The 24,439-nt window shown below is 46.5% G+C and overlaps 3 protein-coding genes across 4 annotated transcripts; 1 reads left to right on the plus strand and 2 right to left on the minus strand.

Annotated features, from left to right (window-relative positions):
* Window positions 1-512: 512 nt before the first annotated feature.
* Window positions 513-2,549, plus strand: LOC123147586 (succinate dehydrogenase subunit 6, mitochondrial). Its single transcript, XM_044566852.1, has 4 exons — window positions 513-795; window positions 887-989; window positions 1,104-1,247; window positions 2,231-2,549. The coding sequence occupies exons 1-4, from the start codon at window positions 631-633 to the stop codon at window positions 2,242-2,244; spliced, it is 426 nt and encodes a 141-aa protein (XP_044422787.1). The 5' UTR covers window positions 513-630; the 3' UTR covers window positions 2,245-2,549.
* Window positions 2,550-3,051: 502 nt separating this feature from the next.
* On the minus strand, window positions 3,052-5,434 carry LOC123147585 (MADS-box transcription factor 26). 2 transcript variants are annotated; one of them, XM_044566850.1, is made up of 7 exons: window positions 5,078-5,434; window positions 4,900-4,981; window positions 4,710-4,771; window positions 3,871-3,973; window positions 3,753-3,794; window positions 3,614-3,664; window positions 3,052-3,513 (listed from the first exon to the last, which is right to left on the minus strand). In XM_044566850.1, the coding sequence occupies exons 1-7, from the start codon at window positions 5,257-5,259 to the stop codon at window positions 3,352-3,354; spliced, it is 684 nt and encodes a 227-aa protein (XP_044422785.1). In that variant the 5' UTR covers window positions 5,260-5,434; the 3' UTR covers window positions 3,052-3,351. The 2 variants fall into 2 exon arrangements, with proteins under 2 accessions (XP_044422785.1, XP_044422786.1); XM_044566851.1 differs by having other exon boundaries at window positions 3,623-3,664; window positions 5,078-5,432.
* Window positions 5,435-9,238: 3,804 nt separating this feature from the next.
* Window positions 9,239-12,074, minus strand: LOC123147587 (uncharacterized). The gene is made up of 3 exons (XM_044566853.1): window positions 11,753-12,074; window positions 10,000-10,114; window positions 9,239-9,605 (listed from the first exon to the last, which is right to left on the minus strand). The coding sequence occupies exons 1-3, from the start codon at window positions 11,993-11,995 to the stop codon at window positions 9,532-9,534; spliced, it is 432 nt and encodes a 143-aa protein (XP_044422788.1). The 5' UTR covers window positions 11,996-12,074; the 3' UTR covers window positions 9,239-9,531.
* Between the last annotated feature and the right edge of the window lie 12,365 nt (window positions 12,075-24,439).

The following is a 24,439-nucleotide window of genomic DNA, read 5'->3' on the forward strand; positions in this document are numbered from 1 at the left end:
CTACATATTGTTTGGTTAGAGGCTTGGAATTTGGGATACCTCCCTGGCCTAGAACTGATAGCCTGGCTTGGGCCGATGAATTCGGACGCCTGGCTTCCAGGCTAATGCCACTCGGGACTAATTAGTGCACCTGCATGTGATTATTTATGGTTTGCATGCTAACTGCCGGTCAACTCAACCTGACATGCTGATTTCTTATTGTGTATACTATGTGTGCCAGGCAAGGCGTTCAACCAAACAGCAGATACACAGGCAAGCCAGACATATTTTCCCATTTCTCCAGGCTACCAGGCATCTTTTTGCCTGGCATGAAGCCTAGGGCATCAACCAAACAGACCCACAATTTGTAAGCTCTTGTGAAAAAACTCATCCCCGTAGTTTCATGTAGGCCATTCTGGCCCATCTGGGTCGTAGCCAGCCCATTACTAACCTTCTCTAGCCATCTCATGTAGACCATTCTGGCCCATCTGGTGTCTTAGCCAGCCCATTTATTAGCCTTCCTTCTCTAACCTTTTCCCCAAGTCTTTCTCAAAAAAAAAAAAACCTTTTCCCCAAGTCCCCAAGGAGAGAAACGAGAAAGGCTCACCGTGGAACCGATCGAATCGCAGCGAAGCAGCGGCGGCGGCGGCGATGGGGATCGGCGAGCACTTTGAGGGCGTGAAGCAGCACTGGGCGCGCAACTTCGCCTTCCTCGACTACTTCAAGAAGGTCTACGGCCGCGACCAGCCCCTCCCCAAGTGGTCCGACGCCGACGTCGAAGAGTTCATCGCCTCCGACCCCGTCTACGGCCCGCAGGTATCTCCCAACCCTACCCTGCACCCTCTCCGCAACCCGATCCCGATCCCTCTCTTCCTCCCCTTTCTAAATTACGGAGATCCGTTTCCAGCTCAAGGCCCTGAGGGAGTCCAGGAAGTTCGCGCTCGGCGGGGCCCTGGCCGGCGCCGCGCACCTCGGCGGCGTTGCCTTCAAGTACTCCAAGAGCCCGCACGGTACGAAAATCTCTCGATCGATCTTGATTCTTGGCCTGCCTACGTCGTCGTTGCTGCTGTGGCTGATCGAGATGCGGCGGGGAATTGATCCGTGTCTGACTGCCTTGCCTGCAGGTGTCGTGCTGGCGACCGGGTTCGGAGCGCTCACTGGCGCCGTGCTCGGGTCGGAGGTGGCCGAGCACTGGTACGAGCTCTACAAGATGGACAAGCAGGGGGCCAACCTCAGGTTCATCTACTGGTGGGAGGACAAGGTCTCAGGTGTGTTGCTTTCTTCTGGCTTCATTCCACATACTACTTCCTTCTGTTTATCCTCATTGTGTGATTCAATTCCAAAAGGCAGCATGTTGCATGTTAATACATGTATGCCATGCCACTTTGTAAGAGAACATTATGATAGTGATTCCATCGGTTCCTGGTCAGAAGTTTTGACTGGGAGGTCTTGATGTTATGCCACTTGAGTGAATTTGGATTTTGGGCTGTGATTATGTGGTATTGATGATATTTTTCGGACTGCAATTATATGGTGTTGGTGAAGTGTTGTCTGAGTGAACTAGGAACGCTAGAAGGGTATGATGTGGTTGTATCAGTTTCAACATGATGATACTCATCAACTTGCACCTGATCATAGTCCAGTAAATGCATGACAGTGTTTCGTTTAGGTTGACATTTTTCTGTTTAGCTCTCACAAAACAATTATATTATATAAGAGTGAATCATGTAGTATGAATTGCCATGGTCAAGTGGCTGCGTACAGCTGCATGCCAATATCTCATTGAGCTTTGCGTATTTCTGTTTATTTTTCTTAGAACATTATATGATAGTGATTGGCATTGTGATTGTAATTGAGTGACAGTATGACACTGTTTCATTTAGTTTTGCATGTTTCTGTTTAGCTTTCTTAAAGCATTATATGATAGTGACTCTGGCAGTGTGATTGTTGAGTGACAGTATGACAATGTTCCATTTAGTTTTGTATGTTTCCGTTTAGCTCTACTAGAACATTATACTGATAGTATCTCCAGTAGTGTTGATGTGAAGGTCTTAGGGATTTATCATAAAGCTATTTATGTGAATTAGTAGTAGTAAGGTATAAGATGAAATATGATTGTTAATTTGATGATAGTACTTGCTAACGCACCATTGTTGATCAAATTGCCTGCATGAAAGTATTTTGTTTACTTCCGCTGCCAAACATTTCCAAGATTATTCTAAACTTGCTGCAAATCTTCTTCTGTGAGCAGGCCAGAAGAATTGAAGAAGACTTCTGCATAAGCTTATGCCTGTTTCAGCATACTGGTTTGACAAGACAATGATGTCTCCAGTTTGGGATTTCTAGTTTTTACTTCCTAGTCTTTTTCCAATAAGGTGCATATTGGCAATCAACTGGACAATGTATTTTATTTTCTCTACTATGGGTTTGCTCTTAGTTTCTCTACGATGTTCATGTTTGCACCTGTGGAAAACTAAATGCCAGTACTTTTCAGTCTATCAGTTCGCACATGATCTGTAAGTATTCAATGACCGTAAAAATAATATCGGGGATGCCTACTTTCTTCAAAACCATTTCCACTCAGGTTTCCAGTATGAATATGAGCGTAGGTCTTGAGGCCTGGAATTATGATCTCTGGGGTTCAGAGACTGGTCTCTCCTACTGCAAGTGATTATGATTCCAATTGCATAGGAGAATTCTGGAACCAGCTTTCCTGACTTGATAACTGCGTGTTTATTTGGGTCATTATTTTGATGCTATGTCATGTTGTAAGCGTCACTGCATTTATTGCCTGAGAAACTATGTTGTATCAGCATTTCATAGGTATCAACACTTCTGTAAGTAGGCACATTCACCTACCCCGAGTTTAATTAGACTGTGTTTTCTAACTCAGCTGCCGCTGGATCTATCCTTGGTACTTGGTTTTAAATATGCCTCGTCAAATTATCTGATACTAGTGATTTTCCAGCATGGTTTCTCATGCCTAATGCTAACAGTTTTTATTTGCATGTCACATTTGCTTAATGAACCAAGCTAATATCATGCATCAAATTCAAATAAACAATGTGCCCATGTAAAAACAAGTTACTCAAGGGATAATAAGTTTGCAACATCTCAACATTCGAAGCAACACACCAACAAAGGTCTTGATTATGTGAAATAGCAACATCAGAGCTCCTCAAGAGTTCTTTAGGTAATGTAAAAGCACAGTACAGTACACTACTTAAGGCCTTAAGGGCACTCCTGAGGGAATATGGCCTATATATAAATATTACAGAGTAGTACCAGAGCAAACCATACATAAAGCAAGCTTTGTTTAGTATTAACCACCATATTACACACTAATAATAGTCCCTCAGGGCGTTATTACCATCAGAAGGAATAGCCCATCTCTGAGCCCCTACAAGTAGAATAGCCACTCAGTATAGTCAGTGGGTTAGTGATCTCCTCTAACATTGGGACTGTACTAAAATGCCCATTCTGCTGATCTGCTATAGTCATGCCTACGTCGATCAGTCCATGCTGTTCTACTATCTGCAACCAGGAACACATTTTTTGGTATCAGCAACCATGCTTGCACGGCGGTCTACAACACAAAATTCTAGTTTGCAGTTCCATGTGTCAATATACGTACAATTGGTACCTTTTCCTGGAGAATTTCGTTGGCAGCTTTCAACATGCCCTCCTGCATATAAAGAATCTAACTCTACTTTCAGCAAATTGTCAATGATATTTGGGTATTTATAGATTTGAACTGTTATTAATTGACTTGCCTTGCTCTTCAGTGCCTGGATCTCTTGAATCATTATCTGCATCTGTTAGATAAGAAAGTTTTAGTGGTGCCCAAAAGAGTTTCTCTTTCAATAATTTATAGGCTTTGTGTTGAATTACCTTTGCGGAGCGGATGTTGAACATCCACATCTCCAAGTACCTCTCCAGGGCATTCAGCTCGTCAACATTCATGTGCTCATTTGCCCTGTTTCCATAGATGTACCTGCCATGGTTTTCATTTTGCCAAGATTAAGTCTCAGAGTTCATCGAAGTATAGCTAGAAGACTTTGATGTTCACGTCACAGCCTTTTCCTTTCAATCAATAGTTTTGTTTGGTTGGTGGAGGGAGTTCAACTAAATGTAAGAGCAAAAGCAGGTTTCTAAGTTTGTGCTACTTACAAACAAGTTTGTGTTGCTTTGAGATGTTTTTGTGCAAGTAAACAAAATATTTCAGGGTTACCAGGGTGCAGTGGCGGACTTAGTGAGGGCCAAAGGGGGCCATGCCCCCCACCCCCCACCCCCAAAAAGAATCAAATTTATTTCTTTCCAAACATAAGTGACTTAACTCTATACTAATTTTGTACTCCCTCCGTCCCAATATAAATGACTCAACTTTGTAGTACTAGTTAGTACATAGTCAGTTATTTTGGGAGTAATATTTAAAACTATTTGAGCCAAATTTAACGTAACACACTAGATTAGCCCTTTCAACTCTATTTAAGACTCATTTAGTCCCGTCTCAAATCGCGTTGAAGGTCCGCCACTACCAGGGCAGCTTTGAATATTAAACTATTTTTTTGCGGGGAAATAATAAACTATATTTGTGCTTATGAAATAAACTAGACATGCTGGAAACGTGTATCACTTCATCTCCATTTGTGAGCTAATGTAATCTTTACTTGGGCATAAATAATGTGACTTGTAGAAGCAAAGCGAAATGAGTAAGCAGGATGGAGTACCTCAGTCCCTTCTGCAAAAGGTCTATTTCTTGTTTCAGCACCATTGCCTCCTGCTTTGGGTCCTAGTGACAAACATGGTCAAGTTTTAGAATTTCACCAAGTTTTAGAACTGACATGCCCACTTAAAAGTCTCATGTGTGACTTAGACTTGTACATGAAGAGGAGAGGACATGTGAAGAAGCTTAATTACCACTCTCTGGTCGCCGCAGCCGTCGGCGGCCATGCCTTCTCCACTGGCACTCTTGTACCTCTCGATCAGCCCATCCATGGTTCTGCTCAAGACCAAGACAAAAAGAGATGAATGAGCTCGAGGTTGAAGGAGCAAATCAAGAGAGCCGAGAGGAAGTGCATGCACATCCTAGTCATACCCGGTGGTGGCGAGGTCGTAGAGCTTGCCGTGCGCAGAGAAGATGATGATACCGATGTCGGCATCGCAGAGGACTGAGAGCTCCCTGGCCTTCTTGAGGAGCCCCGCGCGGCGCTTGCAGAAGGTGACCTGCCGGTGGACAGGGTTCTCGATGCGCCGGAGCTGGACCTTGCCTCTCGCCATGGATGATGATGGATGGGTGGATGGATGGATTGGTAAGGGATACAGACAGACAGAGACGAAGATGATGATAGATTGCACACAACCTTCCACTAGTTTGGACTAGCTTCGAGGTTGCTGCGGTTGCACCCTTGCAGCTCTCTCTATGTGAGACTACTGTCCTGCTTAAACCACAGGTGAGGATAGAGATGTCGTTTTTATAGTGGGAGCAGGAACCAATTCCCTCCCCCCTCCCCTGGCATCCCACACAATAATAATACTTGCCTCTCTAGGCCTACATCGTCCCCTACCAATCAGTGCTTGAGGCATTTGGGCGGTCAAGCTAACAGATGGGAGGGAAGAAAGTTGGTGTGGCACCTTGGAATCCATGTGTGGCGATGCACACATGTTGTACTCCACCCTTTATTACACTTGGCTTCTATTGAGTTCTTGAAGATGAGACATGTGGCGGTTCATGGAACGGTCATCGATCGTGACCGTCAATCGACATGACTGCCGGTTAGGATGAGCTTTCTGAAGTCAACCTGGCTGGGCACAAGAACAACAACAAAATAGGCACCAGCTAGTGAAATTTCAGATCAAAACAACAAAAAACAGGTGTTAAATAGTACTACCTCCGATCCACAATAAGTGTCGTAGTTTTGAACTAACCCCAGTTCAAAACGGCTACACTTATTTTGGATCGGAGGAAGTAGTAAATTTGGTCTGTGGGCTTAAGTATGATGAACTAAGGAAATAGACGAAGAAAAAGCATTGTAAAGAGATCAGATAAGTGCTAGATGTATTGTCATTTTTTCTGTTTTTTTAGAACAATTTGCTGACCTTCTTTGCCGCAACATTAGGTGGCTAATGTCTGTCTATGAATTCCTCCTCTGTTTGCTTTACGACTATATGTCTTGTTATAAAGATAGCTAGCTTTGCTAGCTTAATCAAAACAGGATGCTCATTTGGTGTCATGTCAATAACCCCTCTTTTCCATCTCTTTTGTTGGACAAAGCATCTGTACCCAACAATTTGCAGTTTTAAACACCTCACTTGATAGTGCTGCAAAAAATTCTTCATCCCTATCACCCTCTTAATATTTTCTTTTTGGCACACACAAAGCAAGGCTAAGCAAACACAGGGTAACTTGAGGACACATGAAAGTTGCTCTTTTTTCTTCCGAATGAGAATATATAGTACCTTGTTGGTGAAAACGATGTTTCCTCGTTAAAAATACACCCTGGCATAAACATAGAGTAATTCTTTTGATCTCTACATTATGCGCTGAAAATAAAAAAATATGAGTGGTTCTAGAAACTAAATGTATCTTCCCCGGTTTTGAAGGTGTGCATGAATCTGAATTCTGGAGATTTGTGAACCTCAAGAACCCCATTGTCTCTTGTTTGATTCAGATTGCAAGATCTTTAATTGCCTGGATCGCATGTAATTTGTTCTTTGGTTTTCAAGAGCTCACCTTCATTCACATCAATGGTAGACAAACAAAGTGCTGGAGAGTCAATCCCTAAAGACTTTGCATAAAGGGTGTATGGAGATCAGAACAAGAAAAACTACTTCTCCCAGATGTCAGTCTGGATTCATCAGTGAAATGGAGGAGTCATGGGAGGCTGCCACCTGTTGAGACATCTCCTTGTGGGATGCTTCATAGTAGATGCTAGTGGTTTAGGGCATAAAGCTTCAACAGATTCCAATTAATTTGCCTTTCGATTAATGAAAGGGAAAAGGAGGGTGAGTGCTCATTGGACATTCCCAAGAGAAAGATTGCTGTCATGTCATCTCCTCCCAGCTGCATGCTTGGCCTATGACACCTGAGACCTTTTAGATGCTAGCTCTTTCCAGTGTTCTCTAATCCACCAGCATAACATGCTGCTACTGTAGTTAAAGATGTATACTAGTACCATACTCCTAGCTAGTCATGGATATGTTATTATTTGTGGGCCACTTTCTGTTCATGGTTCTTTGGCCTTATTAGGTGGCTGCTGTAAGCCCAATTTTAAAATTACTCTATGTTGAGATAGCAATCTTGCCTATCATGGCCCTGTCTCTACAGATATACATAACTAACTAGTGTCATCAACAACAAGATTGTTTCAAGGAATATATTTGAAACTATACCAAAGTAAAGCGCATTTTGTCACAAATACGCAACGAGTTCAGCAATCTTAAATAATCAGGGAATATTAGCATTGGCTCTTGAAAAGTATAGCCCTCTCTTAAATCATCCAAATATTAAAATGAGTCTCATGGTAATGAACAACTTGGAGAATCAAGAATGAAGCCCGCCAATCATATTAGGTAACATCATCAGATTAAAAGCAGGCTGCAAATAATACTGCTTATATCCCCAAAGTTAAGCTCATGGCTTCACGGCTACAGATTGCTGTTATATTTCTACCTAGGGTGAAAAAGTTACCTTTATCAGATATTATATTTATGTCTTAAACTATACAAGCGCATTAGCCCTCATTTCATAACCAAGGTGCGCAGCAGCTGCGCGAAGCAATCCATGATCGAATTCCTCCAAGATTCTTGTAGTTAGGGCTCTAGTTTAATGAAGCATCTTATTGAGCAATATCACACAAGAACTAGGCCACTTTTACTCCTTTCATATTTTGGCTCATGATATCTGGTCGGTTTAATCCGCTAACCGGCAATGGACAGAGAAGCTTGTCCACATCGTCTAAGATGGTTTGAGCATATACATCACAGGCCTACAGAAGCGCCAGTGCATAGCGAACGATTAAGGCGTGCTAATAATATCAAGAGAGGGCGGGGTAGACCAAACTTGACAAGGAAGGAGTCCGTAAAGAGAGATCTCAAGGACTAGAATATCATCAAAAGATCTAGCCATAGATAGGGGTGCATGGAAGTTAAACTATCCACGTGCCAAAACCATGACTTGGTTTAGACATCTTATGGATTTCAACTCTAGTCTACACCAACTTGTTTGGGATTGAAAGGCTTTGTTGTTGTTGTCGTCGTCTGCAACCACATTTATGCTAAGGGTGTGGCTAAGTCTCGGTCGACTGAGATTTAACGAAGCCTCAGTCAAGTGACATAATTTGCAAGAAAGAAAAAGGAAAAACTAAAAAGAAAATTTTGCACAGATCTCAATCGGATATAGCATCGACTGAGACATAACCAGTCTCAATAGACTGAGATTTAGCAAGATTGTAATGTTAATTTAACGACCATGTTCAACCTATCTAAGTTTTACATAGATTAAGGTAGAGATGATATGCAAACCTATACCTAGTCTATATGCCTAGGCACATAGAAAAGTTAACAGAAGGACTAGAAATATGCTAGTGGCACAATGTGCAAGCACTTGCTCATGTCTGCCATGGTGCATTGAATTTTCTCTCCTCTTTGTCTTTGTTATTATGCTGCATGGTGGATGTACTAAGAAATGACAACAAGTACTTAGTAATCATCAATTGGCTGCTACAGGTCGGTAGCCAATGGCGTCTGAACAGCACACTTTTGTATGATGCATGATGCAAATGCCCAAGGCAGAGGAGAGCAAAACCATCCAGGACCACTGCCTGCCTGCCTGCCTTTGGCTCTGAATCTAGGAACACCAAAAGCAGCCAATGGAGAGCTTGGCAAGTTGCAGGGTCTGTTAGAACAAAGGAGAGAAATGCTTGGTTATGCATGCTGAAATAGATCCCTAGAGACGCATAGTTTATGGTTTCTAGTTAGGGAGCCTTGCTGGTCCAACAAATGTTGATTTGCTTTCTGCCATAGGAAGAGGTATATGAGGAAAAAGGAGCAAGATATGGTCCTATTTGTTTTGTTTGACTGAGAAAAACAAACCTGTTAAATAGTAGCCATTTCCCCTTATAAACAGGGATGTGTCCTTCGATTCCCGCCGGTTTCTATTCCTCTATTTTTTACCAAGAACATCAGTTCTATTTTCTCGATAGACAAATTAATCTCCAATGATTAGTGTAGCTAGGAGGACGTGGATGCAAACATGACATCCAATGAAGGACCATAATCTCTTTCAGAAATATGGGAATTTGGGCACAAACACTAACTTTTATCTTTTACAAATTTGGACGAAAACAAAAGACTTCTGAGAACAAAGATCTGCATATAATGCAACCATTTTTACTAGTGGAAAATGCATGAAACTTCAAAATTAGACAGACCACACCCGCCTTATAAAGCATAAACAAGTCCTGGAAACTAGCCAGACCACACCCGTATTCAGAATCATAAACAGGTCCTCCAGAGCCTAGCGCAGCAACTTGTTCCATGGCACGTCGGTGATCAGCGAAACCGCCGGGAGCTATCCTCGCTTCCCAGTCCAAGGGATCTCTGTGCATTGGCAATTCCTTCTTCATCTGCAAGAGATGCAGTCAAAGCAGAAATAAGCAATTGTGTTGTAATTGAGAAAACAACGAGGGGCACGTTACATAAGTGAACTATTATAGATAAAGTTATCTTGGTATCTGGGCATCTGGCACATATTTTAGATTAACAACACAATTTATCTTGATGATATCTGGGCATCGAGCACATATTTTAGATTAACAACACAATTTATCTGGCACATATTCTATATAGATAAAGTTATCTTGATGTAGTGGCTTGAAATCAATAACAGTGTTATTTTATAGGAGTAGTTAATTTATTCACTAGGAGGAAATGCTGAATTGCGTTCTACAGAACAACAAACGAATAGGATCAGAGTAAACCAGGTTAATACAATACTATCTTGCCATTGACTGAGCTCACCCCAGAACTGCGTGAAGATCTTGAAGAAAAAGTTCACGTTACGGGAGACACTGTATGCCATCACAGGAGGAAGAGGCTTGACAAGTGTGTCCACCGTGAAAACTCTCCGCAGGAACTGCAAAACAAAGGGCTTCTTGTCAGACAATTAACCAACGACGAACAAAATAAGTACAAGATTCCTTTATTTCAAAATCAATTATCCTCGATAGGAGCAATTTGTTGATTTGCTTATTCATCTAGACATCTACATAAACTTCGAAGTGAATGAAACATTAGGACCACACAAAGTGAATGAAGTATTAGGAATCACACACAATGAAAATATCTCTATCTTTTACCAAATAAGAAGTCAATATCTTCTGTCATAGTTCTTATGCACAATATCAGGATCGCCTGTTTGCAACCCCTCCTCTCCGGGTTAAGGTGCAACAAGGGGTATACCTCTTTGGGAGGATGGGTCGCAAACCAAACAATTCCGGGTCGACGGCCATGGTAGGACATTGTTTTTTTCACTGAGATTACTAGTACCATTTTTTTTTACTCACGCCAATTTTTAGAGGCTAAAAGTTTTGATATAGCAAACAATTATAGAAGATCAAATGTCTAAGTTGTGAAACAAATGGAAAAAGTTGGCATGTGACTTGCTGGGTTGGCCTAGCACAGCACACACATCTTTCTTATTTTCACGTACTCCAGCCCTAGCATCTTATTCTTACCCTCAACCACCAAGTCCTGAACACCATGTGTTAATTATATTCTAACCATCAGTCTCTCAGCTCCCACCAACACCCATCCTGCTGTCACTTCCGACCCCTCCATCCACCAGCGATAGATTGAAGCACCGCTGTGGTTGTCCGACAAAGAATCAAAGGCAACCACAGGTACGCTCAGCGCAGGAAAGGGGCGGGCAACATCCAAGCATGGTCATGGTGCCACCATGGTAATAGCAGGATGAGGAGCGCCAAGTGACACAACAACGACTGCATAGTGCGAGTTCTCATTTGGGATCGAGAGCAACTGTTTTGCGTGGTGTTAAGTCCGCCAACCCACGGTGATCCCTACTTACTCGACACTAACCCTTGACTGGGGTGATCGATCACAGGTCAAGGGATGTGGCGTCGACCCATGATCCCTGTTTCTATGGGTAGGAATCATGAACAAGTTAGCACAGATTCAAGAAAAACTGTGATAAAAGCCATGTAGGGTAGAGGATACTCGGACATGGCCTTCCATTTACACAACTGTGCTTGTCAGCGGCAAATTATTTACTATTTTTTCTTGATAATCTTGAGTAAAATAATATGGTCACCTGAATTAAGATGGAAACCATGATATGAGAGAAACCAAGAGCTGGCAATTGTGGAGCTGTTTATTTCATCTAATACAATTTACAAATTTGTGTTGCTATTGACCGGACCCTTTGTCTTAATTATTGTGGTTAGGGTTATGACGGTAAAAGGTGAAGTGCGATCTTGTGAATTTTGGCCAGCAATGTTCAGATGGTTTTGAAGTGCCTCTATCCAAAAAACTAAATCTATTGTTTCAGTTTTACTACCATTAGGTCCATTACCAGTTGATTGAACCCTCAACTTGCTAATTAATCCAGAAGAAAATCCTTCTGTTACGACTGCAGCCTCCGCGAGTTCACAATCTGTCGAACACCTAGAGCGAATCGCCTAACAGCAATAAACAAGGAAGAAGCATAGGGGAAGGGGGAGGGAAGAGATTGGTGCGTGGCGCGGGCGGGGCATACCCTGCTGTTGCGCTGGAAGGAGTAGCGCAGCTCGGGGTCGATCTCGTCCTCCTCGAAGTCGTCGACGGCGAGGTCGAGGTCCGGGCGCTTGCTGCGTGGCATGTTCATGGTGGGCGTCTCCCCGGGGTTGCTGGTGACGGTGACCTTCCCCTCGCGGCTCATCCTGGACGCCTCGTCGTCCTCCTCCGCCTCCCCCGTCCGCCATGGCGCCGACGACAGCAGCTCCTTCCTCTTCCTCACCATCGTCCTCTCCTTTCTTCTCGCGTGTTGTCGTTTGCTTTCGGTTTGGTTTTGCGAGGAGGAAGGAAGGAAGGGGATGACGATGACGAGAGGATGAGGTAGGAAAGCTTTCCGTTGGGCTCTGTGGGTCGGATTGGAGAGGAAGTGGACTTTCGTGGGCTGAATCACGTGCTTTAGGATGGACGCGCTGAAGGATCTCAAAAAAAAAAAGGATGGACGCGCTGGATGTCGTATGGGCCTGCCCATTTTACGGTTTTTCTATCGTTTTTTCCCTCTTTTCTTTTTTCGTTTTCTACATTTATTTTTATTTTTTTCGTTTTTATTTTTATTTTTATTTTTAAAAAAATTCACGTGTTTTTGCGAATTTTATTTCCAAATTCGCGTACATTTTTTTCTTCATCGCATTCAAAAAATGTTCATCAATGTAAAAAAATATTTATCGAATTCATTTTTTGTTCATCGTATTTAAAAAACTTTTATCAAAATTCAAGATATGTCCATCGTATTCACAATTTGTTCATCATTCTCAAAAATATATTCATAAATTTCTATAATTGTTCATAAAATTCAAATTTTGATCATGGAATTCAAAATTTGTTCATCAATTTTTCAAAAAAAAATTCACCTAACTCAAAAACATATTGATCTTATTCAAATTTTGTTCACCATAATTTTTAAAAATGTTCATCAATATCCAAATTCACTAGCATTTTTTGAAATGACGAACATTTTTAAAATTCGTGCATATTACTTGTATTCTGGGACATTTTTTGGCTCAACGAACTTTTCAAAATTCTCATTCTTTTTAAATTTGGAGCTATTCCGAAATCCTGAATTATTTAAATAATAAAAAATGAAAACAAAAAAATAGGGGGCGCCGCACCGCCACTCATGGGCCGGCTCAAATGGGCGCGCGAGGGGAGCAGGGTTGCGCGCTGTGTGACTCCCGCAGCGAGTGCGCCAAATAGGAGGACCCCTGTTGGATGTCGTAGGCCCTTTCGTGTCAAACTTGAATGGGCTGTCATTAATCAGCTTGCGGGCGTATACAAATCGAGTTGGATTTCATTGACTCAGAACGAAGCATCAAAAGAACACAGACACAACAACTCCACACCTGTGTCTAAAAAAACAAGTTAGCACCTGGCCTTTCCGAAGAAAATACAGTCCAGGATTCATTCCCACAGTTTTTTAATACAATAGATTTTTTTTACTTATCTCCTGAGAATACCATAGACACCATTTCTTCACGAAACATCATACGTGAATAAAATGGTCGACCAGGTTTGATACCCTAAAATTTCAGATTTTTATCATTTTTCCTGGTATTTTTTCATTACTATTCGTATAGGGTTCACGGGCACCCAAGAGCTCAAAGTCTGTGTCCCTGCTATAATCTAATACTTCATCCGTTTCTTTGCATATAAGTTTTGTCTTAAATCAAACTTCATAGAATTTCATCAAGATTGTGAGAAAAAAAGATCAACATTGACATCATCAAAACGATATCATTACATGCATCAAGGACTTAATTCATATCGTACACCTCAACTATTCTAGATGTTGATGCTTATATAGAAATTTGGTAAAATTTCACAAAGTTTGATTTAAGATAAATCTTATATGCGGAATAAAAAAAACGAAGGGAGTATTTCTCTAACGTGCATTGAGAATGCGCGCAATACATGATAGTGAAATGTAGGTCGCAACGGCTCAACGTGTTAGGAGAGAAACATAAATATGTTGAATTGTAATGCAGCGACGTAGGGACATTGACAAGTAGATAGCCGGCGGACGGAGAGAACTGCAGGCGTAGAGCGGCTGCGTTGGCACAACTTTCTTGTCATGATGGTGTCTTTTGTAGTTGGCAGCCCTGCTTCCGGTTGGAATTAGTCTCTGGTTTCATACCAGCGGCAGCTAAGCTGAAAGCCGGCCTCGCGTCCCTTTCGGATAGCTACCGCTCAACTGATGACGATCCATGCCTGCTTCACACGCTTAATCTTTCTTCTTGAGAAGAGGTGGTATCTGATGGTGGCTTCTTCCGGGCAAAATCACAACGAACCAGTTGTTTCCGAGCAGAAGCAAACGTCACAAACCGGAACTTTTCCTCGTATTTTTTTCCTCAGTGCATGCTTTTTTTTTGAAGCATCGGTGCATGCTTTATTCTTGTTCTGGACGTAGGATCTGCTCCCCGTAAATTCCCGATATCTACTGGATTTTTTTCCTAGGGTGTTTTCTTTTCTTTTCATTTTGTCTGGATAACTGATTGTTACTTCAAGGAGAATGTGAAAATGTGAGGAAGGATTTTTAGATGTCACTGATTGTTAGGCCTATTTAAATATATCAAACTTTTTTTTACAGCCGTATCAAACATTTTATGTTCTTGAGATTTCAACACCCTATCTATGCAAAGGACTGAAAGATGTGCGAGTGTGACACACATTCAGAGAAAGAGTGGGGCGGATATTTTCAACACATGGTAGACACTAGACACCATAGAGTTTACATATCAAGTTTGCGATGGGTATGTAACTTATATAACTAATCTATTCAGATATAATCGAACCCTTTTTTACAGTCATATCAAACATTTATGTTCTTGAGATTTCAATGCTCCTATGTAAACAAAGGACTGAATGATGTGCGAGTGTGAACAACATACGGAGTGAGAAAGAGTGGGGCAGATATTTTGAACACATAGGAGACACATAGATGTAACTTGCTGTCACGCCTGCTGATGATACATCCGCAACGGACTGAAAGTGCAGTTCAGTTAACTGAACTAACTGAACTGCAACAGAGCTAGTGTGTGTGTGTGTTGGGCCAGAGGCAGTGTGTGGGTGTGAGAGGGCCCAGGTGGGCGGCTAGGCAGTGTGTGTTCTGAGACCGTGTGTGGGTGTGAGAGGGCCCAGGTGGGCGGCTACATATTGTACTGTGGATGAGATGCTGGGTATGAATGGAAAAAGATCTCAATTCTCCTTTCCCCTTCTCCAAGCTCTCCTCTCACCCTCTGCATCTCGATCCCCTTTCTCATCCCGATCTCCCCTGTCCCCTGGGTCATGACAAATCTGGTATTCAGAGCCAATTTTTTTGCTCACTACCTCGCCGCTGCCGCTGTCTCACACCCTCTCGATCGCCGGTAACATCCACCGGGTTAGGTGCGAGCCGCTCCGGCAAGTTCGCACAAAATCCTACTCGGGGTTCGGTTGATTTGGAGCGAGACCAGGGCGCCGCCCTCCAAACCCTCGGCCCAGACTCGTCGGGTGCTTGACGCCATGTCGGAGACGACCGACAAGCTGCAGAACCTGCTCGAGTCGGTCATCCGCCGTCTCGACGCGAACCAGAAAACTGCCGACGAGCGCCACCAAGCACAGCTCTCCTACAACAACCAAGTCTCCGACGAACTCAAGCACCTCGCCAAGCAGATCGACCTCACCCAGGCCGACGTGGATGAGGCCCGCAAGACCCCGCCAGCACCTGATCCAGTCACCACGCACGGCGCGGGCACCTCGTCTCCGTCAGCAACCGCGGACTCCTCCGCGCGTGCACCACCACCACCACCTCCACCACCCATCCGCCCCTCACCGACCCACCTCTACACGGACGGCGCGACGCAGCTCCCATTCGCACGGCTCGTCAACCACGGCCCCCCGCTGCTGATTGCCGGGGCCCCGTCGCCCACCGAGCGCGAGCGCCAGGGTGACTACTACACGAAGCCGCCCAAGCATGATTTCCCTCGGTTCGACGGCACCACACCGCGCATCTGGCTGGAGCGGTGCGTGTCCTACTTCGAGCTGTACCGTGTGCCGCCGCACAATTGGGTGACCACCGCCGCGCTGTACATGGAAGGCCTGGCGGCAATGTGGCTGCAAGCATACCGACAGAAGCATCCCGGGGTCAGTTGGGCGATTTTCAGAGCAGCAATCGAGGAGGAATTCGGGCCAGAAGAATTCGAAACACAGATGCATGAGTTGGTTCAGTTACGCCAGACAGGGAGTGTGCAGGATTATCGACAGCAATTCGAGACCCGCATGTATCATCTCTTGTCCCTGGACCCGACCCTGAGCACACAGTTCTTCATATCACAGTTTCTGCTGGGACTTAAAGATGAGCTGCGGCTTGGGGTGCGACTGCAGAGCCCCTCCAGCATCACACGAGCAGCCGTGTTTGCGCGCATCCAGGAAGAGGAATTCGAGAAACAGCGTCTGTCGCGCCATCGCATTGTGCCAGTGGGTCGTCCTCCTCCCCCAGCAGCACCAGTTCCCGCACCGGCACGAGCAGCGGCACCTCTGCGACAGGGTGGGGATGAGTACGCCAGGGAACGTCAACTGCGCGAATTCAGGCGTGCCAATGGCCTTTGTTTCCACTGTGGTGACAAATACTCCCGCGAGCATCAGTGCAAACTCACTGGACAGATTTTGATGATAGAAGTGGGTGATTTCGGCGAGATTTTGTCTGATGACACGGTGCATGCATTGCAGCTGCTGGACGCACCAGGGGCGCAAGAGCCTGAATGTTGCTCTCTGTCTGAACATGTTGTATTTGGCGAGGAAGGCCCTGCTACAATTCGCTTGCGCGCACAAGTGGGTGATCAGGTTATGCTGCTACTGATGGACTCGGGAAGCTCACACAGTTTCATCAGTGAAGCGTTCACCGCCTGGATCGCTGCCCGAACAGAGAAGTTACCCGTGGTTACAGTTCGAGTGGCCAATGGTCAGAGATTGCATTGTGACAAAATTGTTCACTAGTTGGCATGGCAGGTCCCAGGGCACACTTTCCATACCGATCTCCGGGTTCTGCCGCTAAGCGCGTATGGTGGAGTGTTTGGCATCGACTGGCTCTTAGCGCACAGCTCCATGCTCTGTCACTGGCAACTAAAGACGATCCAATTCGACGTCAATGGCAAAACTGTCCACCTGCAGGGAGTAAAATCTTCAGACCTGCCTCGCATAGCGGAATTGGATGACTATGAATTGCATCGCATGGAAGTGGTGAATGACATTTGGACAGCAGCCCTGGTTACCATCAAGCAGACGGAAAAAACCCAACCTGAACCTGTTCCCCCAAATATTCAGAAGGTGTTATCTGAATTTGAAGACGTGTTTGCTGAACCCACTACTTTGCCACCCCGTCTTCAATATGACCATGGCATTCATTTGGAGCCAGGCACTACGCCTATCAACACCAAACCTTACCGTTACTCGCCGGCACAAAAAGATGAAATCGAGCGGCAAGTACAGGACATGCTCAACTCCGGTGTTATCGCGCACAACATGAGCCCTTACGCTGCCCCGGTCCTGCTGGTCAAGAAGAAGGACGGCAGTTGGCGTTTCTGTGTCGATTTTCGACGACTCAACTCTGCAACAGTGAAGAACAAATTTCCCCTCCCGTTAGTTGACGAGCTCCTGGACGAATTGGCCGGCGCCAAGTACTTCTCCAAGATTGATTTACGTGCTGGATACCATCAGATTCGAATGCGGGAAGAGGACGAGGAAAAGACTGCCTTCAAGACACACCACGACCACTACCACTTCCGGGTGATGCCATTCGGCCTTTGCAATGCTCCGGCAACCTTCCAATGCTTGATGAATACAATGTTCGGCCGTTATGTGCGTAAGTTCATCATCATATTTTTGGACGACATCTTGGTATTCAGCACTGACCTGCAGGAACACGAGGAACATCTTCGCCTCACTCTGCAACTCCTCCGCGAGCATCAACTATTCGCCAAGGCCAACAAGTGTTCGTTCGCACAAACAAGCATTGAATACCTCGGGCATGTGATCTCACAAGAGGGAGTTGCTACGGACAATAGCAAGACCAGCGCCATGCAGTCCTGGCCCGTGCCCACCACGCCCACGGAGCTGCGCGGCTTCTTGGGGCTGACAGGCTACTACCGTAAATTCGTCCCCCATTACGGCATCATCGCCAAGCCCCTGACGCAACTGTTGACGAAGAAAGGGTTTCTCTGGGACGACAAAGCGCAGCAAGCATTTGACATGCTCAAGCGCGCCATGGTGAGCACGCCAGTGTTGGCGCTGCCCAATTTCAATCGCCCGTTCGCCATCAAAACGGATGCGTGCGATACCGGCGTGGGCGCGGTGCTTATGCAAGATGGCCATCCAGTGGCCTACCTCAGCAAGGCTCTGGGAGTACGCAATCAGAAGCTATCCACATATGAGAAGGAATTTCTCGCCGTCATGATGGCCATCGACAAATGGCGGCCGTACCTGCATCGTGCTCCATTTGAGATCGTCACTGACCACAAGAGTCTTTGTGCACTTGACGATCAACAACTGGTAACCGATCTCCAGCGCAAAGCCATGTCTAAGATGGTGGGGCTGCAGTTCTCCTTCCGTTACAAGAAGGGCGTCGACAACAGTGCTGCCGTTGCGCTGTCCCGCGTCGGTCATCTCCTGGAGCTCGACGCACTGTCCATGTGCCAACCACAATGGCTACAAGAAGTTGCCAATTCCTACGAGACCGACCTCGACTCTCAAGAGCTGCTCACCAAGCTGGCTGTCATCAACACTGACGATCAAGGGTGCACCCTGCAGCAAGGCGTAATCCGGCAACGCGGTCGACTCTGGATCGGCGCCAACTCAGCTCTTAAGACCAAACTCATCACTGCTCTCCACCATAGCGCCGTGGGAGGTCACTCAGGCGCCAAAGCAACATATCACAGAGTGCGCAAACTTTTTGCCTGGCCAGGTCTGAAGCGTGCCGTTGAGGATTTTGTTCGCCAATGCACTGTCTGCCAGCATGCCAAGCATGAGAACACGCACCAGGAGGGCAAGCTCCAACCCCTTCCAATACCTACAACGCCATGGCAAGACCTCACCATGGACTTCGTCGAGGGATTACCCAAATCTGAAGGGTACGATTCCATCATGGTCGTCGTCGATCGCCTGACTAAGTTCGCGCACTTTGTGCCGCTCCGGCACCCCTTCACCGCGGTCCACGTCGCCCGCGCATTTTGAGACAACGTCATCAAGCTGCACGGCGTGCCTCTCTCCATCGTCTCTGATCGGGACAAGATCTTCACTAGTGCCATGTGGCGCGAACTGCTCGCCGCGGCAGGCACCAAGCTGCTGTACTCCACCGCCTATCACCCGCAGACGGACGGGCAGATGGAGCACGTCAACCAGTGCCTGGAGATGTATCTCCGGTGCGCCGTCCATGACACCCCGCATCGATGGCGCAAGTGGCTGCCGGCAGCTGAGTTTTGGTACAACTCTTCCCACCACTCATCTCTGAAGTGCTCCCCGTTCGAGGCGCTCTACGGCACAGAACCCAACCTGGGCGGCCTTCCTCAACTCAGCTCTGTGCTGCCCGTCGACGCGTCCTCTGGTGACCTGGACTGGGCCGCGCACACCGACCTGATGCGCGCCCAGCTCTCGCGCGCCCATGCACGTTTCAAGAAGCAGGCGGATCGACACCATGCGGAGCGCGCTTTCAATGTGGGAGAGCAGGTCCTGCTCAAGCTCCAACCGTACGCTCAATCTTCCGTCGTCAACCGCCCCTGCCGCAAGCTCTCATACAAGTTCTATGGCCCGTTCTTGGTGACCGAGCGCATTGGCTCCCTGGCATACCGGCTGCAGTTGCCTCCGGAAAGTCGCGTCCATCCGGTATTCCACGTCTCTGTGACGCCCGGATAATTAGGCTACAGTAATCACACGTTAATGATGCCACGTCACCATGGTTACTATTGTTAATCTCGCGTTAGTTCAGAACCGATCCAAATTCAAATTTGAAACAAAGGCAAAACATCAAAAGTTTTCAAACGTTAACACTAAAATGTTCAAAATGCAACAAATAAATCCTAAGTCATAATGGTGGAGGAACCACATTTTTGTAGAAGGATTAAATGCACTAAAATGGTTCAAACAGTAGCAAAAACAACTATTTAAACGCCTTTGGTATTTTATAAAATACTAAACTATTTTATATCGGGCCATACCTTTTTACAGTAGTGGATTGTTCTGAAACGTTATTTTAGGGGTTGTAGTCATATTTTACTAAACTAAAATTAATATGTAACTAAAATAAAAACAGAAAAGTAAAATAACGAAAAGTAAAACTAAAAAAAAAGGCCAAACCCTCCGCCGGGCCCAACCGGCCCAGCTGGCCACTGGGCTAGCCAGGCCGGCCCACCTACTGGCCTACTTAGGCCACGCTGCTCCCAGCCAAACCCTAACCAACAACCCGCACCCCACTCGCTCTCTCCCCCTACCCCCCGATCCAGTTCTGGATCGGGATCGAGCCGACGACCGCGCCCCGACGTCGGCTTCCCACCCCGTCACCGCACTCCAACCACCCCTGGTGCCGCCACCCGCCGGCGGCGAACCCCTCTCCTTCGCCGCACGCCACCGGTCGAGGCCACCTCGCCGCCGCCCGTCATCTTCCCCCTTCCCACCGTCGCCGCCTCGCCTCCTCGTCCACTCCCCGAGCGCCGTCATCGGGCGCCGCCCCGACGTCGAGCTCCTCGGTCCTAGACCTCCTCCTCGTCGGATCTGCGACGCCGACCCATCGCCAACCCCGACTCCTCCCCGCGCCCGCCTCGCTCAACTACAGGGCTTTGTGAGCCCCCTCCCCTTCTCCTCTCTGCCTTCCTCACCCGCCTGCTAGTTCGTCGTGGCGCCGCCGTGCTCGCCCGTGCTCGCGGACACTGCCGCCCCGCTCGTGCCCCGCCACGTCCGTCGCCGTCAGGGCGTGTGCCAAGCCCCGCTCAGCTCGTCCCGCTCACCTGCCGCCGCTCTCCCTCCGCTGTGCAGCCCTGCTGCTGCTGCTGCTCCGCAGCGGGCGCCGCTCACCGCGCGTCCGTGTTGTTCGGGTCCCGCATCGCCGTGCTGCCCCGCACTGGCCCGGTCGCACCACCCCCCAGCCTGCGCCGCCCAGCCCCGGTGCTGCCCCGTCGTGGCCTCGCCGGTGCCATCTCCGGCGCCCGGCGCCCCTCCGTGCCCGCTGGCCCTCGTCCCGGTCGGGCACCTCCAGCGCCCCCTCGTCCGCACCCGCACGCTTGCACGCTCGCTAACCCGCATGGACCCCGTGGGCCTATGACACATGGGCCCTGCCCAGGACGTTTTTTATAAAAATAATAATAAGAAGAAAATAAATAAATAAAATTATTAATTAATTAATTAAGTTAATTAATCATGTTTAATTAATCTAATTAACTACTTAGATTAATTAAACGGTAATTAGTTTAGCTAAATCCTAGTTAACCTAAAACAGAGTATGACAGGTGGGTCCCACTGGACCCACATGTCAGTTTGACTTAGTCAACCCCTGTTGACTGCTGATGTCAACATGACATCATGCTGATGTCATTAATCCTGTTTCAAATTAAATTAAATAATTAATTGAATTCTAGAAATTAGTAAAATCTTTAGATAATCATATCTTTTAATCTGTAACTCGGATTAAATTATTTTCAACATGAAAGTTGCTCAGAACGACGAGACGAACCCGGATACGCAGGCCGTTCGTCCGCCACGTATCCCTAGCATACCGAACTCGCAACTTTCCCCCTCCGATTCATCTGTCCGAAAACGCAAAACAGCGGGAATACCTTCCCGGATGTTTTCCCCCTCACCAGTACCACCTCGTACCGCATTAGGGCACGCCTAGCACCAAACTTTGTCATGTCATGCATCGTCATGCATTTGTTTGCATTGTATTTATTGTTTCTTCCCCCTCTTCTCTCGCTAGACACCAAGACCGACGCCGCTGCTACCCAGTTCGACTACGGTGTTGACGACCACTCTCTCTTGCCAGAGCAACCAGGCAAGCCCCCCCTTTGATCACCAGATATCGCCTACTCTTCTCTATACTGCTTGCATTAGAGTAGTGTAGCATGTTACTGCTTTCCGTTATTCCTATCCTGATGCATAGCCTGTCCTTGCTACTACTATTGTTACCATTACCTGCTATCCTACTGCTTAGTATAGGATGCTAGTGTTCCATCAGTGGCCCTACACTCTTGTCCGTCTGCCATGCTATACTACTGGGCCGTGATCACTTCGGGAGGTGATCACGGGAAAATACTATATACTTTACACAGTTACATTACCTGTGGTACTGTTCGGAGTTGGGGGCTGAAGGGGCAGGTGGCTCCATCCCGGTAGAGGTGGGCCTGGGTTCCCGACGGCCCCCGACTGTTACTTTGTGGCGGAGCGACAGGGCAGGTTGAGACCACCTAGGAGAGAGGTGGGCCTGGCCCTGGTCGGTGTTCGCGGATACTTAACATGTTTAACGAGATCTTGGTATTTGATCTGAGTCTGGCCACTGGCCTATACACACTAACCATCTACGCAGGGACAGTTATGGGCACTCGACGTCGTGGTATCAGCCGAAGCCTTCGTGATGTCAGCGACTGAGTGGCGCGCGCCGGATTGGACCGTAAGCCTGCTCTTGTATTAAGGGGGCTAGTTCTGCTTCTGGCCGCGTACGCAACGTGCAGGTGTGCAATGGGCGATGGGCCCAGACCCCTGCGCCATAGGATTTAGACCGGTGTGCTGACCTCTCTGTTGTGCCTAGGTAGGGCTGCGACGTGTTGATCTTCCGAGGCCGGGCATGGCCCAGGAAAGTGTGTCCGGCCAAATGGGATCGAGCGTGTTGGGTTATGTGGTGCACCCCTGCAGGGAAGTTAATCTATTTGAATAGCCGTGATCTTCGGTAACAGGACAACTTGGAGTTGTACCTTGACCTTATGACAACTAGAACCGGATACTTAATAAAAACACACCCTTCCAAGTGCCAGATACAACCGGTGATCGCTCTCTCACAGGGCGACGAGGGGAGGATCATCGGTTAGGATTATGCTATGTGATGATACTTGGAGGACTTCAGTCTACTCTGTTCTACATGCTGCAAGACGGAGGCTGCCAGAAGCGTAGTCTTCGAAAGGACTAGCTATCCCCCCTTATCCCGGCTTTCTGCAGTTCAGTCCACATATAATAGCCTTATTCCAGTTGATACCAATGCATACATATGTAGTATAGCTCCTTGCTTGCGAGTACTTTGGATGAGTACTCACGGTTGCTTTCTCCCTCTTTTCCCCCTATCCCTTCTACCTGGTTGTCGCAACCAGATGTTGGAGCCCAGGAGCCAGACGCCACCTTCGACGATGACTCCTACTACACCGGATGTGCCTACTACTACGTGCTGCCCGCTGACGACGACCAGGAGTAGTTTAGGAGGATCCCAGGCAGGAGGCCTGCGCCTCTTTCGATCTGTATCCCAGTTTGTTCTAGCCTTCTTAAGGCAAACTTGTTTAACTTATGTCTGTACTCAGATATTGTTGCTTCCGCTGACTTGTCTATGATCGAGCTCTTGTATTCGAGCCCTCAAGGCCCCTGGCTTGTAATATGATGCTTGTATGACTTATTTTATTTGTAGAGTTGTGTTGTGATATCTTCCCGTGAGTTCCTGATCTTGATCGTACACGTTTGCGTGTATGATTAGTGTACGATTGAATTAGGGGCGTCACAAGTTGGTATCAGAGCCGACTGCCTGTAGGAATCCCCCTTCCCAACTCCTTGGCCAAAGTCGAGTCTAGTCGTTGAAAAACTTTTACTAACATGGCCGTGTGGCTTACGGGCCCACGTCGCCGTTGGGTGGTGTTAGGATCTTTTACTGCTTGTCTATACTCTGGAACTCTGATCTCTCTTCTATTCGGGTTAAATGAATTTTGCTAAATCTAACATTAGGATCTCATTATCACTTTCACCCGGAGAGCCCCTTCAGGCCAGATGATCGCCAGTTGCACCAGAAGATTTTGAAGACACTTCTCTGATGCTTTCCCGAGACCCTTGTGCCCTTCGTCGTTGCAATTCCATACCACCGATAATCCCTATGGAAAGCTACATACACTTGTTGTCCATAACTTCATTCCCAGTTGATCTTGTTATTATAAGATACCTTGGAAATTCTCTCTATTGTTCCGAGAATACTCTGTATCTACTGCCTTGCAGTTCATTATCCACATATACACCCCTACGGATAATTTCTCTCACTTACCGAGTATCCGCCCATCCCTAGTTGTTCATGTGTTTCACTAAGTTCTTCAAAATAATATTCGATCTTCCGAAAATCCTTAGCAGCTTATTGCTTTTGAAATTCTTGCTTACAAGCATTACGATTAATCCCATAAGTCTAGTAATCTTGTTGGCATCCATTGTCATTATAATTTTGAGTCCATTGATTCAATTGTGATTGCTTGCAATCCTCAGAAGAATCTTAGAATTCTTTCTTCCAGCTCAGACGCCATTTTAAACATGAGCTGGATCTCAACCAATCAAATTGTCATCGATTGTACCCCTAGGGCTATTCATCTTATCCATCCCTAATCAGAGCATTGCTTCTGACCCCTTGTCTTGGAATTAATAATTCCTTTGCATTTGAGCTTGAGTTAGTCAGTTATTTCTATAATCTGATTTCCTCGCATTC

Source organism: Triticum aestivum, chromosome 7A (genome assembly GCF_018294505.1).
Source record: "Triticum aestivum cultivar Chinese Spring chromosome 7A, IWGSC CS RefSeq v2.1, whole genome shotgun sequence".
In the NCBI taxonomy this organism is placed as follows: Eukaryota; Viridiplantae; Streptophyta; class Magnoliopsida; order Poales; family Poaceae; genus Triticum; species Triticum aestivum.

What these genes read in the sequence shown, in the direction of transcription:
- LOC123147586 (XM_044566852.1), top strand. Translation starts at nt 631, where the DNA reads ATGGGGATCGGCGAGCACTTTGAGGGCGTGAAGCAGCACTGGGCGCGC. An exon ending in ACCCCGTCTACGGCCCGCAG is followed by an intron (nt 796 to 886) that starts GTATCTCCCAAC and finishes ATCCGTTTCCAG; the next exon opens with CTCAAGGCCCTGAGGGAGTC. An exon ending in GTACTCCAAGAGCCCGCACG is followed by an intron (nt 990 to 1,103) that starts GTACGAAAATCT and finishes CCTTGCCTGCAG; the next exon opens with GTGTCGTGCTGGCGACCGGG.
- LOC123147585 (XM_044566850.1), bottom strand. Translation starts at nt 5,259, where the DNA reads ATGGCGAGAGGCAAGGTCCAGCTCCGGCGCATCGAGAACCCTGTCCAC. An exon ending in CTTTTGCAGAAGGGACTGAG is followed by an intron (nt 3,974 to 4,709) that starts GTACTCCATCCT and finishes AAACCATGGCAG; the next exon opens with GTACATCTATGGAAACAGGG. An exon ending in TCAACATCCGCTCCGCAAAG is followed by an intron (nt 3,795 to 3,870) that starts GTAATTCAACAC and finishes CTTATCTAACAG; the next exon opens with ATGCAGATAATGATTCAAGA.
- LOC123147587 (XM_044566853.1), bottom strand. Translation starts at nt 11,995, where the DNA reads ATGGTGAGGAAGAGGAAGGAGCTGCTGTCGTCGGCGCCATGGCGGACG. An exon ending in CCTTCCAGCGCAACAGCAGG is followed by an intron (nt 10,115 to 11,752) that starts GTATGCCCCGCC and finishes TTTGTTTTGCAG; the next exon opens with TTCCTGCGGAGAGTTTTCAC. An exon ending in GATCTTCACGCAGTTCTGGG is followed by an intron (nt 9,606 to 9,999) that starts GTGAGCTCAGTC and finishes CATCTCTTGCAG; the next exon opens with ATGAAGAAGGAATTGCCAAT.